The sequence below is a fragment of the Ceratotherium simum genome, chromosome 13 (assembly GCF_057802395.1).
Source record: "Ceratotherium simum simum isolate JZ-2026a chromosome 13, ASM5780239v1, whole genome shotgun sequence".
Classification (NCBI taxonomy): Eukaryota; Metazoa; Chordata; class Mammalia; order Perissodactyla; family Rhinocerotidae; genus Ceratotherium; species Ceratotherium simum.
Window position 1 is genome coordinate 37,834,529 of NC_141912.1, and position 13,905 is coordinate 37,848,433.

Here is a 13,905-nt window from a genome sequence, read left to right on the forward strand (position 1 = left end):
CCTTCTAGTTCTAGCTCTGAAGTTACTCTGAGTAAGATTTCTCCCATTTCCATGTGACAGGCTTTCTGATGTTTTAGGCTGCATTCCTGTTTTTTCTTTAGGCTAAACTGTCCACATTTCCTTAACTACTTCTCATACAGCATGCCCTCTAAGCACTGGCATTAGAGGACTGGAGTAGCTATGCCCTAGCAAGATTTTTGTTTGATAGTATTGTTTCCAGTGTTTCTAAAGCCTTCTGAAATTTTTTTTTTTAATGACTTGCACTTTAGTGCTCAATCAGTGCTAGAATGGAGGTAATAAGCAGCACACATCTTTTTACAATTTTATTTATTTATTTATTTATTTATTTATTTTTTGTGAGGAAGATCAGCCCTGAGCTAACATCCATGCTAATCCTCCTCTTTTTGCTGAGGAACACTGGGTCTGAGATAACATCCATTGCCAATCCTCCTCCATTTTTTTTTTACCCCCCAAAGCCCCAGTAGATAGTTGTATGTCATAGCTGCACATCCTTCTAGTTGCTGTATGTGGGACGCGGCCTCAGCATGGCCAGAGAAGCGGTGCGTCGGTGCGCGCCCAGGATCCGAACCCGGGCCACCAGTAGCGGAGCGCACGCACTTAACCGCTAAGCCATGGGGCAGGCCTTAAAGCCTTCTGAAATTAATAAGAGGTTTCTCTCCCCCTTCCATTAGAAGGAATAGAATTTTTGTTATTTCCCTTCTAGGGACAAGACCCACTAACCTGAGCAGGAGGGAAGCGAGCGTGTCGGTGGTTGGGGGTGGGAGGGCATGGTCAGAGGCTGGTCACTTTCCCAGTAGTTTTCATGGATAGTCTTTGGATTTGGGAGAAAATTGATGTGGTTAGGAAGGAGAAAGTATGGAAGCCAGAGTGAGAAATTTGCTGGAGTCATGAGAACGGCCTTTTTCCTGTTTCAGGTTACCCTACCTGTAAAGAAAAAATTAAGAGAAGACCTGGTGGCCGATCTGAAGTAATCTATAATTACGTGCAGCGCCCCTTTATCCAGATGTCGTGGGAAAAGGAAGAAGGAAAGAGTCGCCATGTAGATTTCCAGTGTGTTCGAAGCAAATCCCTCACTAATCTGGTAGCTGCTGGAGAAGATGTCTTGGAGGACCAGGAGATACTAATGTACCACCCACCCCAAGTAGATGAACTTGACCGGCTAAATGCCCCACTTTCTCAGATGGCCTCTAACGACTTTCAGGATTAGGGCCAGCTGTGGGTCCACCCCTCTTCAGAGCCTTTCTGTCTGGGATGCTCACAGCCAGTTCTCCCCATGGTTTGTCTCATCCCGAGTAGGAGACATGCTTCTCCCTCATCCTTTTCCCTTTCTCCCATAATCAACGTGTGTCCTTTTCAGTAAATCTGTGCCTCCGGCAGAGGATGACAAAGCACTCACTGGTAATTAAGATACTAGCTTTATAGCAGCCTTGGTAACTTGAAAAATTTGGGTCTGGTGCTGTTCACTGAGTCTTTGCATAACTGCAAAAGCAGGAAAGGAAGTCAAGAAATCCTGTTGCCTCATATTCAGCAAAGCAGTCCTCGTCCCTTACACTCTGTTCTTGGCTTTTGTCTGTTTTGTTTTGTTTTATACCAGGCAAATTACTTAGTAGCAAAGGGACCAAACTTAAAAGACAATCTCCATCTTCCACAAGCAGGCACTAACGGGATGCTCATTAGAGGTTAGGGAAGAGGCCATTCCTGGGGGCCTCTGTGCCCAGGTTGCACCTGGAAAGAACTGGGCCCTCATTCAAAATGTCCAAGAGGAAATTTCTAAGAGCTTAAATTCAGTTCTGTTCTTCATTAATGCAATGAACAATCCAAAACCACACAGAGAGATTCTTTGACAGGAAGGATAATGGCATAACAATGTTTATGAAACCTTTTTAGCTTCAAGGTTTCTGAGCCTAAACAAATTGATTATTCATTTGGAATGAAACTTACAACTCAAGTAGAACCTCTCCAAATCAGGCCACTTGGATTATCTTCTCTTGGAATCTGGTATGAAGCCCATAGGTCGTCACCCTAGGGCAGCATGTTGCTGTGGGTGTGGCTGGGAGACCTTAGATGTGGCTTAAAGGCTTTCAAGATGTGGGCAGAATTTTCTCACAAGTGCTCAGTTTCTCAATAGAAAGACTTATAAGAGCTCCAGGGAGGGGGCATTTGGGCTGAAACTGGGTGGGAAAACATCACCTGCTCAGGCTTTTTCCTGGCGCAGGATTTTTCTTTGTATATTTTTTTCATACTATGGAATGTTTCTGGGTATCAAGATATTTCAGTTTTTGAAATAGCCTATCAACTGCTCACAGTGGGTAAGAAAACCATAGTGTCATCCCCAAAGGAAGGATGAGTTGAAGGGAAATTAGGCCTAGTAATTTTGTTTGATCTGTCAGCTCTGTGTTAACAGTGCATGATGTATGACAACCCAGCTCACTCTCCCCAGTCCCCCCAGTACTGAACCACCTTACCTGATGTCCCCATGGCTATTAACAGCAGAGCAAAATTTAGAGTCTAGAGCCAGATATAAGTATCTTGAGATTATCTCCCATTTTGCTGTAGAGGTTGGCCTTCCAGGCACCTACCCAGAGCATTTACTCATCACAAATTATGAAGAGACACGTAGTTTCCTTCAAGTTCTTTCAGATAAGAACGTGACTGATTTTCTTCAATTCCATTCCCATGAGATACGGTAAGGCAAGCTACTTGATTGCATTTTTATGACTGCCCTAGTCACAGTCCTCCAAAGGTAAAGTTAGATGGGTGTTGAAACCTACTGTTTGCAGGCTTGAAGAACAAGAGTGTTCTTAGGAAGTGGGTTCTCTGTGCATCAGCATCACAGTGGAAATCAGTGCTCTGTTCCTTACTCAGAAATAGTAGTAGTAAGGGGTTAAAACTGAGCCATCTCCCACCTGCAGAGTTCTTCTGATTACCATTGGCATCCATTGGTAAGGCTGATGGCCAGGGTTAAGGTTTAGGGTTATTTTGTAGCCAGAGGGTAGTTTTACTTCTGTGAAACTAATTGGCTCATATTTGAGGTCAGGTTTGGCTTTGACCTCACCAGTACTAAATTCATACATTCAACTAGTAGTTGACTAGCCCTTGTAATTGTTTAATGGTGCTTCCTTTACACTTTTCAGTTGACTTCCGTGCCATCACAAAGGAAATCTGAATTAACTATGTAGTTTCTGACATTAATACAGCTTACATATTGTTAACATTTAAGTATAAACGTGCTCCAGCTAACACTCTAAAACTACTTAGTCCTTGCTTGGGTAAAAAGCCAGGTATGAAAGGATGGCATGTACTTAACACTGTGTTCTATGTAAATGATTAATTTCCTCAGACTTTCAAGAACTAGGTCTTTTTTCCCTCCAAATTGGGTTAATATGCTTTTGGCCCCAACCCATAGGGTTTCAGTGAGCTGGAAATCTGTGGAGGTGAATCTGCCAGTGTCAGCAGGTGCTGGTGACTGAGGGGAAAGCTGGGTCCACAGGCTCCTTATGGTACAAAGGGAGGTTTCACCACCCCGTGCCCTCCCAGCCTGGAGCTCAGCATCACTGTAATTGGGTGGTTCCCTTCAGCCACAGTGGCTCGGTTCCCAGGGCCAGGACATTCCGCAACGGCAGGACCTCTCAGTGCTCACAGGGACGAGGGCTGGATTGTGGCCATTCCCTTCAGTCAGTCACTGGCCAGCTGGGCAAGAGGTGTTGTTTCTACTAAAAAAGGTGGAACTCAGGTTTGATATTTTTTCTAAGTGCCTAAATAAGTAAGCCAGGCTGTTTATACAGAAACATTTTCATAAGAAAATGGTTTTACCCAGACTGTCTTACTCAGAGGTATCTCAGCAGGCCAAGATGAACCTGAATTTGAGGTTTAGAATCTTGAGTTTGTGTCTGCATCCTATCATGTATAGTTGATTAGGAAACATTGCCATTGTAGAGTTGGAGAGTGGGCAAGGAGACAGTGTCAGAATGTGTCTGGTGAGATTACTTAATGGTTTCCCCAATGTGGGGGAGACGTATTGAAAGAATGACAGCAAAAAGGGTAAGGAAACTAGAAAGTAGTTGGATTTACTGCACAATGTGCAATAGCCAATATTATTTTAACTAAATTCCAAGAGAACAGTGTGATATCTAATGTATAGAGGTCTATGAAAATATTGTGGAATAAGCCTGGGAAGGGTGGATATATTTGCAAATAGTGTTCCAACAGGTCTTTCTGTAAGTAAAAACAATCAAAGCACAGGCTTTAACTCAAATTGTCAAAATGTGATATGCAGCCTTTTTTATCAAGTGTCAACAGAAAGTTAAAGAATCAGGGGGTATTAGTCATTTATTCGATGCCACTTCTTGCCATCATTTTGAAATTGTTAAAATGGGCACAGTGAGTTCAGAAAGCAAACCTGACGCCTTCTTGGGAGATGGAGCCACATTTGTGCTCTGGGGGGATCACCTCTGCAGGAGAATAGGACATTTCTCAAAGGCAAAATGCTTGTAGGTTTTGCCTCTTTACTTTGTATTCACTTTTAAAGTTGCACTTGTTCACCTATCAGTGTTTACGAAATCCTATATTCGGGATGCTTTTTCTATAATAATAAAATATTATCATTTGTGTCCATGTTGTTTCTTAGCAGAAAATAAAATTGGCAGATGTGAAAAGGGACTGAAAGGAGTAGCACCCGCAGTGCCCAGAACAGAGCCTCTTCCTTTCCTACGGGGGCCATAGGGCTCGCCTTGAGCCTGTGTGTGCTTTTCCCACCCTGCTGTTTCTTTATAGCTCACAGGTTCCAGAGCCCTAATGGTCTGCTTTCTCAAGTTCCTGGTTAACTTGCATTTAGGACCCCTGGAACCCTCAAATCCAACTACGCAGGACCCCACAAAGCCAAATGTAAATTTGAAGGGTAAGAGGACTGACAGACTTGTGTTCTAGTTTTGGTGTAAAGCAAGTGAGGAACCATGCCAGGAAGGAAAGGCAGGGGAGAAGGTAGGGCAGAGTCCAGGCAGGTCCCTGGAAACACTGCTATAGAGCTGCTTGCTCATCCTTTGGTCTCTGTGACTTGGCCCTGCCCTAGCCAGGTGTCTACTAAGCTCCCTTAGCTCAGTTAGCCTGGGAGCTTATTGGTGATGCTGACAACTGCCAGGGGTGCTAAAGCAAGCCTGCGCCTCCCTGGCAGGCCTACCCTGTATCAGCACAGAGGTTAAGAACATGCTCTGAAGACATGGCCTGTTGAGTTTATTCTGTGCTAAGCATTGCTTAGCCACAGGGATACACGGACTAGGATACAATGCCCCCCTTCAAGGGGCTTTTATAATCACATGGAGAAGAGATCTGTAAACAAACAGGTCACTCAGGAAGACGAAAAGGATGGAGTAGCCTGGTTTACTGTGAGTAGAGTTCACAAGAGGAGTCTAGCAGTGACACGCGAACCAAATTGTGGAGGATGAACACTAGTTGTGGATCTGAATACAAGGAGAGGAAGTATTCCAGGGCAACTCAACTATCCGAGCAAAGATGAAATAATCGCTCCTTGTCATCAGGGAAGAGGATGGGGTGATGCAGAGATGAGGCTGGAGTAAGGAAGGGCTCTTGTACCTCAAAGGTGTTTGGTCTCATCATATACACTATTGGGAGCCCTAAAGGGTTTTATGCAGGAGAATGATATGATCAGATTTGAAATTTAAAAGAATTTCTTTGGCAGCAGGAAGGGTAACACTTGAAAAGGGAAGGACCAGGGACAAAGAGGTCAGCTAAGAGACCACTGCAATGGATTTGGGAAGGAATGATGAAGGCACCAGGAGGATGGATGGGCACGCTCTGGAGCTGTACGTGTTTACTGATGGGAGCCATGCAAGAAGTTTCTGGCTTGGACAGCTGGGTGGACTGAGCTAGAATAATGGCTATGAAGGCAAGAGGAGCTCCTTTTGGACAGCTTTAGCTTGAGCCTGTAGGAGGCCTTCCAGATGGCAATTTCTAGTAGGCACTTGGCTACATGGAAGCACCAGCATTTAAGTGGTGGCAGAGGAACTACTGAGAAGGAAGTCAGGTGGGAGTAGAATTTTTTTCAAAAGTCAACAGTATTGACTTTTGACAGGGTGCAGCAGGTTAATCAAGTAAGATGAGGACTGAAGAGAAACCAATGGATATGGCAATTAGGACACCAGTGATCAGAGAAATGATTATAAAAATTAATAACAGCATGTTTTATACTGGGATAATTACTACTAACATGTTTCACACAAGGGATAGAAACCAGAATGGAGTGGGTTGAAGTCGGAGAGGGAAATGAGGAAGTCAGAAAAATGAGTGCAGAGTGTTCTCATTCACAGCTCCACGCCTGTACCATAGCACAAAACCATACCTAACAGCCTCCAAAATCCTAGCCTGCTCACATTCCCCTCTGCCAAATTACTGCTACTTAAAAACATCTCTGGGAAGCTTCCCAACTCTAGGTTGGCCTAACAGTACTCTGTTACATCAACACTAATACAATAACTTTACAGTTGGTGCTGCATTCTGTTAAGCTACGTGGTAGGGAGGAATGCTCAAACTGATCCGTGGTTCAGAACCAGGGTGGGCTCCCTACTGCAACCCCAGAGTGCCTAGTATTGAGCTCTGCATATCATGGATGCTTAGATGTTCTCTGAAAATATGCCTGAAAAAGCATCATGGAGGCTGTTTTTAAGTCAGTGTTGGCTTTGATAGATCATTCCAGTGAAATGTATGCTACCCAGTAAAGAAAAATACTATTCACTGAATCCTTTTGGGTTCAATAAAAATCATTTGGGTTACACAGAGGCCCAGGAGAGACAAACAGGAGAAGGTGATCCAGGAAATATGCTTTTCAAGGAAACAATTCATAGAAAAAGTATTAGCAATCAATAGCAGAGGATTTCTGTTATGCCATCTAGATGAGTTTTGAAATATGCAACCTGCTGTTCAGAGCCTGAATATTAACCCCGAAGGAATTCATTTGTATCTTACTTTTGAAAGTAATTCTAAAAATAAACAGGTATTGAAGAAAATTTTGATGCACTCCTGAATCAAAGAGACTGAATGACATCAGTATTCAGTTTCGTTTTAGTATGCAGCACAGTTAGATTATTTTCTAACTCCCGCTAAGAGAGTAGGAAACAGAATATCTGTGAACAGGACCAATATTGCACCAATGGTTCCTAACATGTTTCTTGAAACCCATGAGCCTTGGAAGGAATACACATTCTGGCTGCATTTAGCCTCTCTCTGCCTGCAGTTCCTATCCTAAATGGTCTTTGCCCCTTCTTTCCTCTGAGGCTCTTTTCCCTACCCAGAGAAGGGGCTAAGTGGGACCCCATAGGCCTCCTCAAATACACAACATCCAGAGACTGAACCCTGCTCTGGTGGACCCGGCCAAGGGAGTCTGTGAGATTCCTGGTTGACCCCAGGCTGGAAAAAAATGGAGCTGGGGTGTAAACAGTTGTACAAAGGGTCCACCAGTTGGCAGCACTTTTGTCAGCCGGTCTCCCCTCGGCCTTACTGCAAGGAGAGAGGCCACTGCCCTGTAACACTGAACCAGGTGGAAAGAGCACATACATGGGGCCGACAGAAGACAGTTTCTGTATATGGATGTCCATTCAGAAGACTTGTTCTCAGGGAACAAAAAAGCAGGTCTCAGCTTCCCTGAGACAGAAAAGCACTTTGCCTAAGATGGTGATGCAATGTTCCAATGGTTTGCAGACAAAAGGGATAAAAGAAGCCACCAGTACTCTGCCTCTTTGAATCACAAGTCACATTTGCTTTAAAACACATCACAGGGGCCGGTGGCGTAGCGGTTAAGTGCGCACACTCCGCTTTGGCGGCCCGGGGTTCACAGGTTCGGATCCCGGGCGTGCACCGACGCACCACTTGTCAGGCCATGCTGTGGCGGCATCCCATATAAAGTAGAGGAAGATGGGCACGGATGTTAGCCCAGGACCAATCTTTCTCAAGAAAAAAGGGGAGGATTGGCATCGGATGTTAGCTCAGGGCTAGTCCTCCTCCCCAAATAAATAAAAAATAAATAAATAATAAAACACATCACAGATTTACACTAATGTTTTCACACAGTTTATTCAGAAGTTTCAAAGTTAAAATGTGGGCATTTTCCCCTAAAACAAACCATCCCCTGCCACTCCCCAACACACAGACTATCACCACTCTCGTAACTTCTCTTTACCCTTGCTTACCACACACTCTTGCAAAACACGTGGGGGTCAAGACCCCAACTATTGAGTAATAGAAAGAAACTATCAAGTTGCACAAAAGAATCTCATTTACTTCCTTTTCACTAACAGACCATGAATGAAAGATTACGAGGCAAACACATTACCTTCATCCAAAGTTAATAACTCCCTAATATTCTTCTTTTTCTTCCTCTAAGACATTAAAACCCAAAGCAGTTTCATTTACTGCTATAACTTTGATACTCCATTTTTCTTTTCTGTATGGCTAAGCTAGGACATACTTTCCTTTCAAAGCTGATCTTAACCTCAAGACTAGCAGAAAGCAGTCTCCCAGTTATAGCCTGGCCATGACACTCTGCAACAGGCAAAGTTACACACAGGTGCAAATGATGCTTTAAGAGTTATCAAAATTTTTAAAAGTAATAATGCATTAATATGGAGACTCCATATTTTTCTGACACGGCAAAATTCCTCTAAAGGTGGTGGCAGCTGTAAAAGAGAAGGCACTTTGTGCTAAAATTCAGAGGGTCTCTGATGAGAGAAAGCCACAGCAGAGAGGCCTGGGCAGCCCAAGCTGCAGGCGACCCTTTAAGGTATAGAAGAGCATCCCCCAGAAAGGCATCTGCAAAGGAAAAATTTGTAATCATGATTCCAAGGCAAAATGGTTACTTAAAGTTGGGAGAGGAGAAATACCAGGAGAGAAGACAAAACACAGTTGCACCGAAGATTGAGGAGTGAACTTTACAAGCACTTGTAGGCTGGCTCCGCACGTTCTATTGGGCCGGTTCCTTCAGCACTTCCCAGGAGCTTCTAGAGCCCGAGCAGCACCTTAGCCAAGAGGGTGCCAGGCCTCCTGCCTCTGCCTGGGCTCTCCTTGCTGTGTTCCCAGGAATAAACCAAGTTCCTGTTGGCAGCACTCGCAAGTACTGCTGGTCCATGGCAACATCTGTCTTAGGGATTTTCTGAGACAGCCGTGAAGAGAAAGTGAGGGTTTTCCAGGTGATCCGGGACTCCTTGGCAATGCCCAGTGGCTTTTCAGGCCTTCCAAGAGTAATAATGGATCAAGCTGGTATCTCCCCATCAACACTCAGAAAAGCAGCATGAGTGTTTTAGATGGGCGGGACGAGAAAAATCAATGGATTGAGGGTCTTTATCCTAGTACCATAAATAAAGTGCACCATGAATGGAGGCTATAAAAAGCCACTTGCCCAAGGCCGAGGTAAGGGGGGAAACTACCACCATCACCACCCCCTCAGAGGATGGTGGATCATTTCCTTCAGCCAGAATGCTGGCTGCTGAGGCTTTCCTTATTGCTTTATTTCCTGTACTATGGAAATTTTAGCTGTAAAGAAAAAGAAATACTTGGTGGGTTTGGCAGAAAGCATGTCACAAAGTGACAGGAATTGGCTGATATTTGATAAGTATATGTTACAATCTCAATAATGTTAGATGATGGCTGTCTTTTCCCCTTCATTCTGATGAACTTAGGAAAACTCAAGTTTTTTAAAACATCTATCAAATTGGCTCGTGATGCTTCCCAAGAAGCAGGACAGCTGTTTCTGGCCGAGGGAGTGGAAAGAGTTGTCTTTGTTCTGCAGCTTTTCAGATGCACATGGAAGAGAATCCACTTACTATCACATTTCAGGAGAATTTACCGTGACATATTGGTGGGTTCCATAAACTTCTTGGAAGCTCTTTCCAAAGAGTGTGTGAGAGGAAAACCGCGATGTTGTACAAAGAACTCTGCTCCATTTAGGATTCCATTTCAAGGATACTATTTTGCTGCTTTCATGTAGGAAGGTATTGCCCCCCGCGCAGTCAGGCCCTCAAAGCGCTTGTATGTGTAATTGATGAAGACCCAGTCTTTGTTCTTGTAGTCAGTCTCAGGGTGATTACTTGTTGCCACTGGGAAAGAAATAGATGTAAGAGTTGACTCACTGCCTTACCCAGACAGACTACTCAGTACCGAAGGCATGACATTCTCAAGAACATAGTCAGTTTCTATTTGGGAAAAGTTATTTTTCACTCTGTGACTTTCCTACATTTGCTTGCCTATGTTCTTTGAACCTCATATTTTTCACAAATATATTGAAAGTTTTATTTCCCTATTTGTGTCATCAGGTTATCTAACCTTTAATTTAATAACAACAAAAGAACATCTTTGTGATTTACCCATCCAGTTGAGCAGTCTAAACACGGGAGTTTGTATTCATTTCCCACTCGACAAGGCCTCACTGCCACCCAGTATGAGCACTGGAAAAATACTTACAAAGAACTCGAAGAACTGAAGTTCCCTCCATGTTCTCTACCCTAATTTGTAAACGTCATCTGAAACTGGGGGGAAATAATGCACTTATAAGGCAGCAGGAGGCGGTTTGGTGGTATTACCTGTTGGCTTAAGAATATCAGATTCTGGAAACTCATCGAAGTTTGAGGTATCATCAATGCTTTTGATTTCAATAGATATTGCAGCAGGTCTCTCTCTGCCAAGAATAGACATGCCAAAAATTACTATGGTTAGTAATCATACGGATCATAACCAAGTCTTTCTCCAAAACAGACCCCTGGGGTGACATGGGAAGACTATTCACTGGCAGGCAGCATTTATTTTCTCTGCAAAGCTTACGACCACTGACCAACCACGCCAACTACATCTAAACAAAATAAATTATGATGAAAAAATATAAATATTCATAGCTAGGAAGAAAGACAAAAATAATGAGAAATTAAAATCCAAAGTTAATGCACTCCCCCTGACAACCTGCCCTGTCTGCTGAAAAGGGAAACTGAACCTCTTAAGTGTCCCCTCATGTAGGGCTCTGGCCTTCTTCTACCAGAGGTGCCAGTGAGTAGGATGGCTAAAAATGCGGCACAAAGGAGGCAAAGGTAAACATCACCAGGATGCAAATCAGAACACAATTATGAAAGAGATGACAAATTCTTCATCTTCAGCTTAGCAACCAGTGAATGCTGAGGAGGAAGGTCTGGGACAACAGCAGGCAGTGCAGGCTCTTGTCACCACTGACAGCACTCTACAACCCCCACCAGAACAATTTCCACTCTCCGTCACCACTCCCCTCTGTACCACTCCCTACCCCAATCCTTCTTGCACTCCTGTCTTCCTTCTCTCTCTCTCCCACTGACAGCCCCTACCCTGCGGGCAGGGACAGTGCTGCTGGTGGCCCCCAACACTAGAGCGTAGAGAGGTTGGTGTGTGCCAGGTAAAAGCAACAGCAACATGCTTCCTAGATGCTCCCTTCACCATGGAACCCAAGTTCACTTCACTCTGGAAATAACGGCTGGCTTCAACATACCCCATGGCACATGGCCAACAGGAAGCCCCAACTCTCAATCCCCACCATGAATGAAAATCAGGAAAAGATCCTAAATTTCTAAGAAGCTCTCTTCTCTTACTTGGCTTGCCAGTAATGGTGCTTCCAAGATAGTATTAAGCAAACTACAGCCTTTCTGAAATAATCCTGAAAGCTTTTATATGGATATACCTGATATGTTCCCAGTCAACGCCTTCAAAAAAAGAATTATTTTTGATTTCCTCAACTCCAGGGGCTCCAATTCTATGTTCCCATTCACAGCAGAATCTGGAAAAGACAGAGGCCTTTCAGCATACCTCAAGTAGTCTCTTCAGAAAAAGAAAAGGAATAACCTCCCTTTTTTTCAAAGAGAGGAAGGGGAAGAAGGAGGGGGCAGACCCAGGAAATAATGAAAGTTAAAAAAAAATGGATTCACTCTTGTCAAAAAGCCTAAGTAGGGGGCAGGGGAGATGTTTTCCAACTGATACCTCAAAATTAGATCCTTGGCTTTCTCAGAGATAGGAACTTCTGGAGGAAAAGTCAAGGTTTCTTTCCAGTTCATCACCTTCTTATATGTCTCTTGCGGGGTCTCAGAACAGAAAGGTGGGTAGCCTGTAATAAAAAAGGAACTTCGGAGCTTTTACATCCCAGAACTTTGACTCTGACTAAGATTATTCTCCTTAATATGATTCTATGTCTTTAATGATCCTAATGTCCCTCCCTTCATGACATGGGGGAAATGGACAGCATTTCCACTCATATCAGAAAACATCTAAACCAATTTTTCATTTTCCCCCAAACTTCTAAACCAAAAATGAAGTTGTGCTTCTGGTACGACTAGGGAGCCACCCACACCTGAAGCTGGGAAAAGAAAGGAGGACATAAGCAGAGCTGCAGATGTGGAAATCACTGTGCCCAAAGAAGAAATGAAAGGACGAAACAGTATCATTAAGAAACGACTCCAAACAGAAGAAACAACTCCATTCTAGGAATATCCTTATATGGGTCAAGTGCCAAACACGTTGAATAATAAAAAAGCATAGTTTATAAGTGACCACTATGCCTCTTTTTGAGAACTGCAGGCAAGAGGATAAACACTCACACACTGTATTACTCCACCTGCCCTCACAAAGATTACATTGTCTCCACAAGCATCCATCCAATGTTCCCGAAGACAACGCAGCCAGATACCACACCAGTCATCTACACAGACTCCCTCGGTACCACCACAGAGATACTTACTCTCCTGGTGCTTTTGGGCACATGCCCACCCCCAGAGTGTCCCCTAAATACACAGACACACCATCCATACAAGAGGGAGAAAGGCCAGAGGGTTCCATGCTTTGAAGGCTTTGAGAGAAGGGAACAGCAAATAAGAAGTGTGTGTGAGGCAATGCCTAGTTCAAGTTCTCTGCATACAATGGATCTTTAATAAATGCCCATGACTGAAAGAGCTGCCAGATGGAGAGGATGAAAAAGTAGAAGAAAAACATGATAAATGATCAGCAAAGCGACCATAGGATGCCAGTAAGCCAGAGAATATGGTGGGATACATTTGATGGCCAAGAGTTTTCTACCTAGGAAACTTCACTTTGAAAGACAAGGGAAGGAAAGTGCTTAGATCACCCCCAACTGAAACAGTCTACTATCAATGTTAAGAATCTTTCCTGGCTGCACAGAAAAAGCCCTCTGAAAGCATGCAACTTACCGATGAGCATCTCATACATGATCACCCCAAGCGACCACCAATCACAGAGCTTGTTGTACCCGGTCTGCATGAACACCTCGGGAGCAATGTAGTCAGGAGTGCCTACTGTGGAGAAGGCCTGAAACACGTACCACACGTCAGGGAGGCCCAGCAGGCAGGAGGGTGCCCAGAGTTCTGTTCTAGACACCAAAGGCTATAAGCACCACCTAGAGCTACCCACAAACTAAATAAGTGGGACGGCCCAGTAGCTTAATGGCAAATCTGATTTGCCAGAGCGCTTCCAAAATGAACAATAAAGCTTTGTCAGTGAGCAAGAGACTTTCCTAAATACAGCCAAAGCCCACACAGCTCACTAGGTCAACGGTATTTATCATCATAACCAGCACCATAATTTACTGAGCACCCAGTAAGTGCCAGGCTCTGTACTTCTTATGTGTTTATGAGCCCCTTTAGTCCTGACAAAACTCAGCAAAAAGGACCTTAATAGCCCAACTTTGCAGATAAAAAAATCTGATGCCCAAAACGACTTTGCCCAAGACCTCAGAACAAGTTAAGTGGCAGAACCCTGTTTGGAAATTAAATATCTTCCTTCAAATCATCCCTCTTTCCACTATATCCATTCTTTGATTTGAGAAGATCATAAAGGGAAGCTTTATTATCAAAAGCTAAA

The 13,905-nt window shown here is 43.8% G+C and overlaps 2 protein-coding genes across 7 annotated transcripts in view; one reads left to right on the forward strand and one right to left on the reverse strand.

Annotated features, from left to right (window-relative positions):
• KCTD20 (potassium channel tetramerization domain containing 20) overlaps positions 1 to 4,633 on the forward strand; it is a 36,551-nt gene extending 31,918 nt beyond the window's left edge. For all 5 annotated transcript variants that reach the window (XM_087438520.1, XM_087438518.1, XM_014782762.2 and 2 more), the window contains one exon: positions 936 to 4,633. In XM_087438520.1, the coding sequence (XP_087294646.1) occupies positions 936 to 1,228 (293 nt within the window). In that variant the 3' untranslated portion in view covers positions 1,229 to 4,633. The remainder of the gene's footprint in view (positions 1 to 935) is intronic.
• A 3,444-nt stretch (positions 4,634 to 8,077) lies between these two features.
• STK38 (serine/threonine kinase 38) overlaps positions 8,078 to 13,905 on the reverse strand; it is a 40,513-nt gene continuing 34,685 nt past the window's right edge. For both annotated transcript variants that reach the window (XM_014782760.2, XM_014782761.2), the window contains exons 10-14: positions 13,236 to 13,353; positions 12,016 to 12,139; positions 11,720 to 11,815; positions 10,605 to 10,699; positions 8,078 to 10,121 (exon numbers count right to left, since the gene is read on the reverse strand). In XM_014782760.2, the coding sequence (XP_014638246.1) occupies positions 9,991 to 10,121; positions 10,605 to 10,699; positions 11,720 to 11,815; positions 12,016 to 12,139; positions 13,236 to 13,353 (564 nt within the window). In that variant the 3' untranslated portion in view covers positions 8,078 to 9,990. The remainder of the gene's footprint in view (positions 10,122 to 10,604; positions 10,700 to 11,719; positions 11,816 to 12,015; positions 12,140 to 13,235; positions 13,354 to 13,905) is intronic.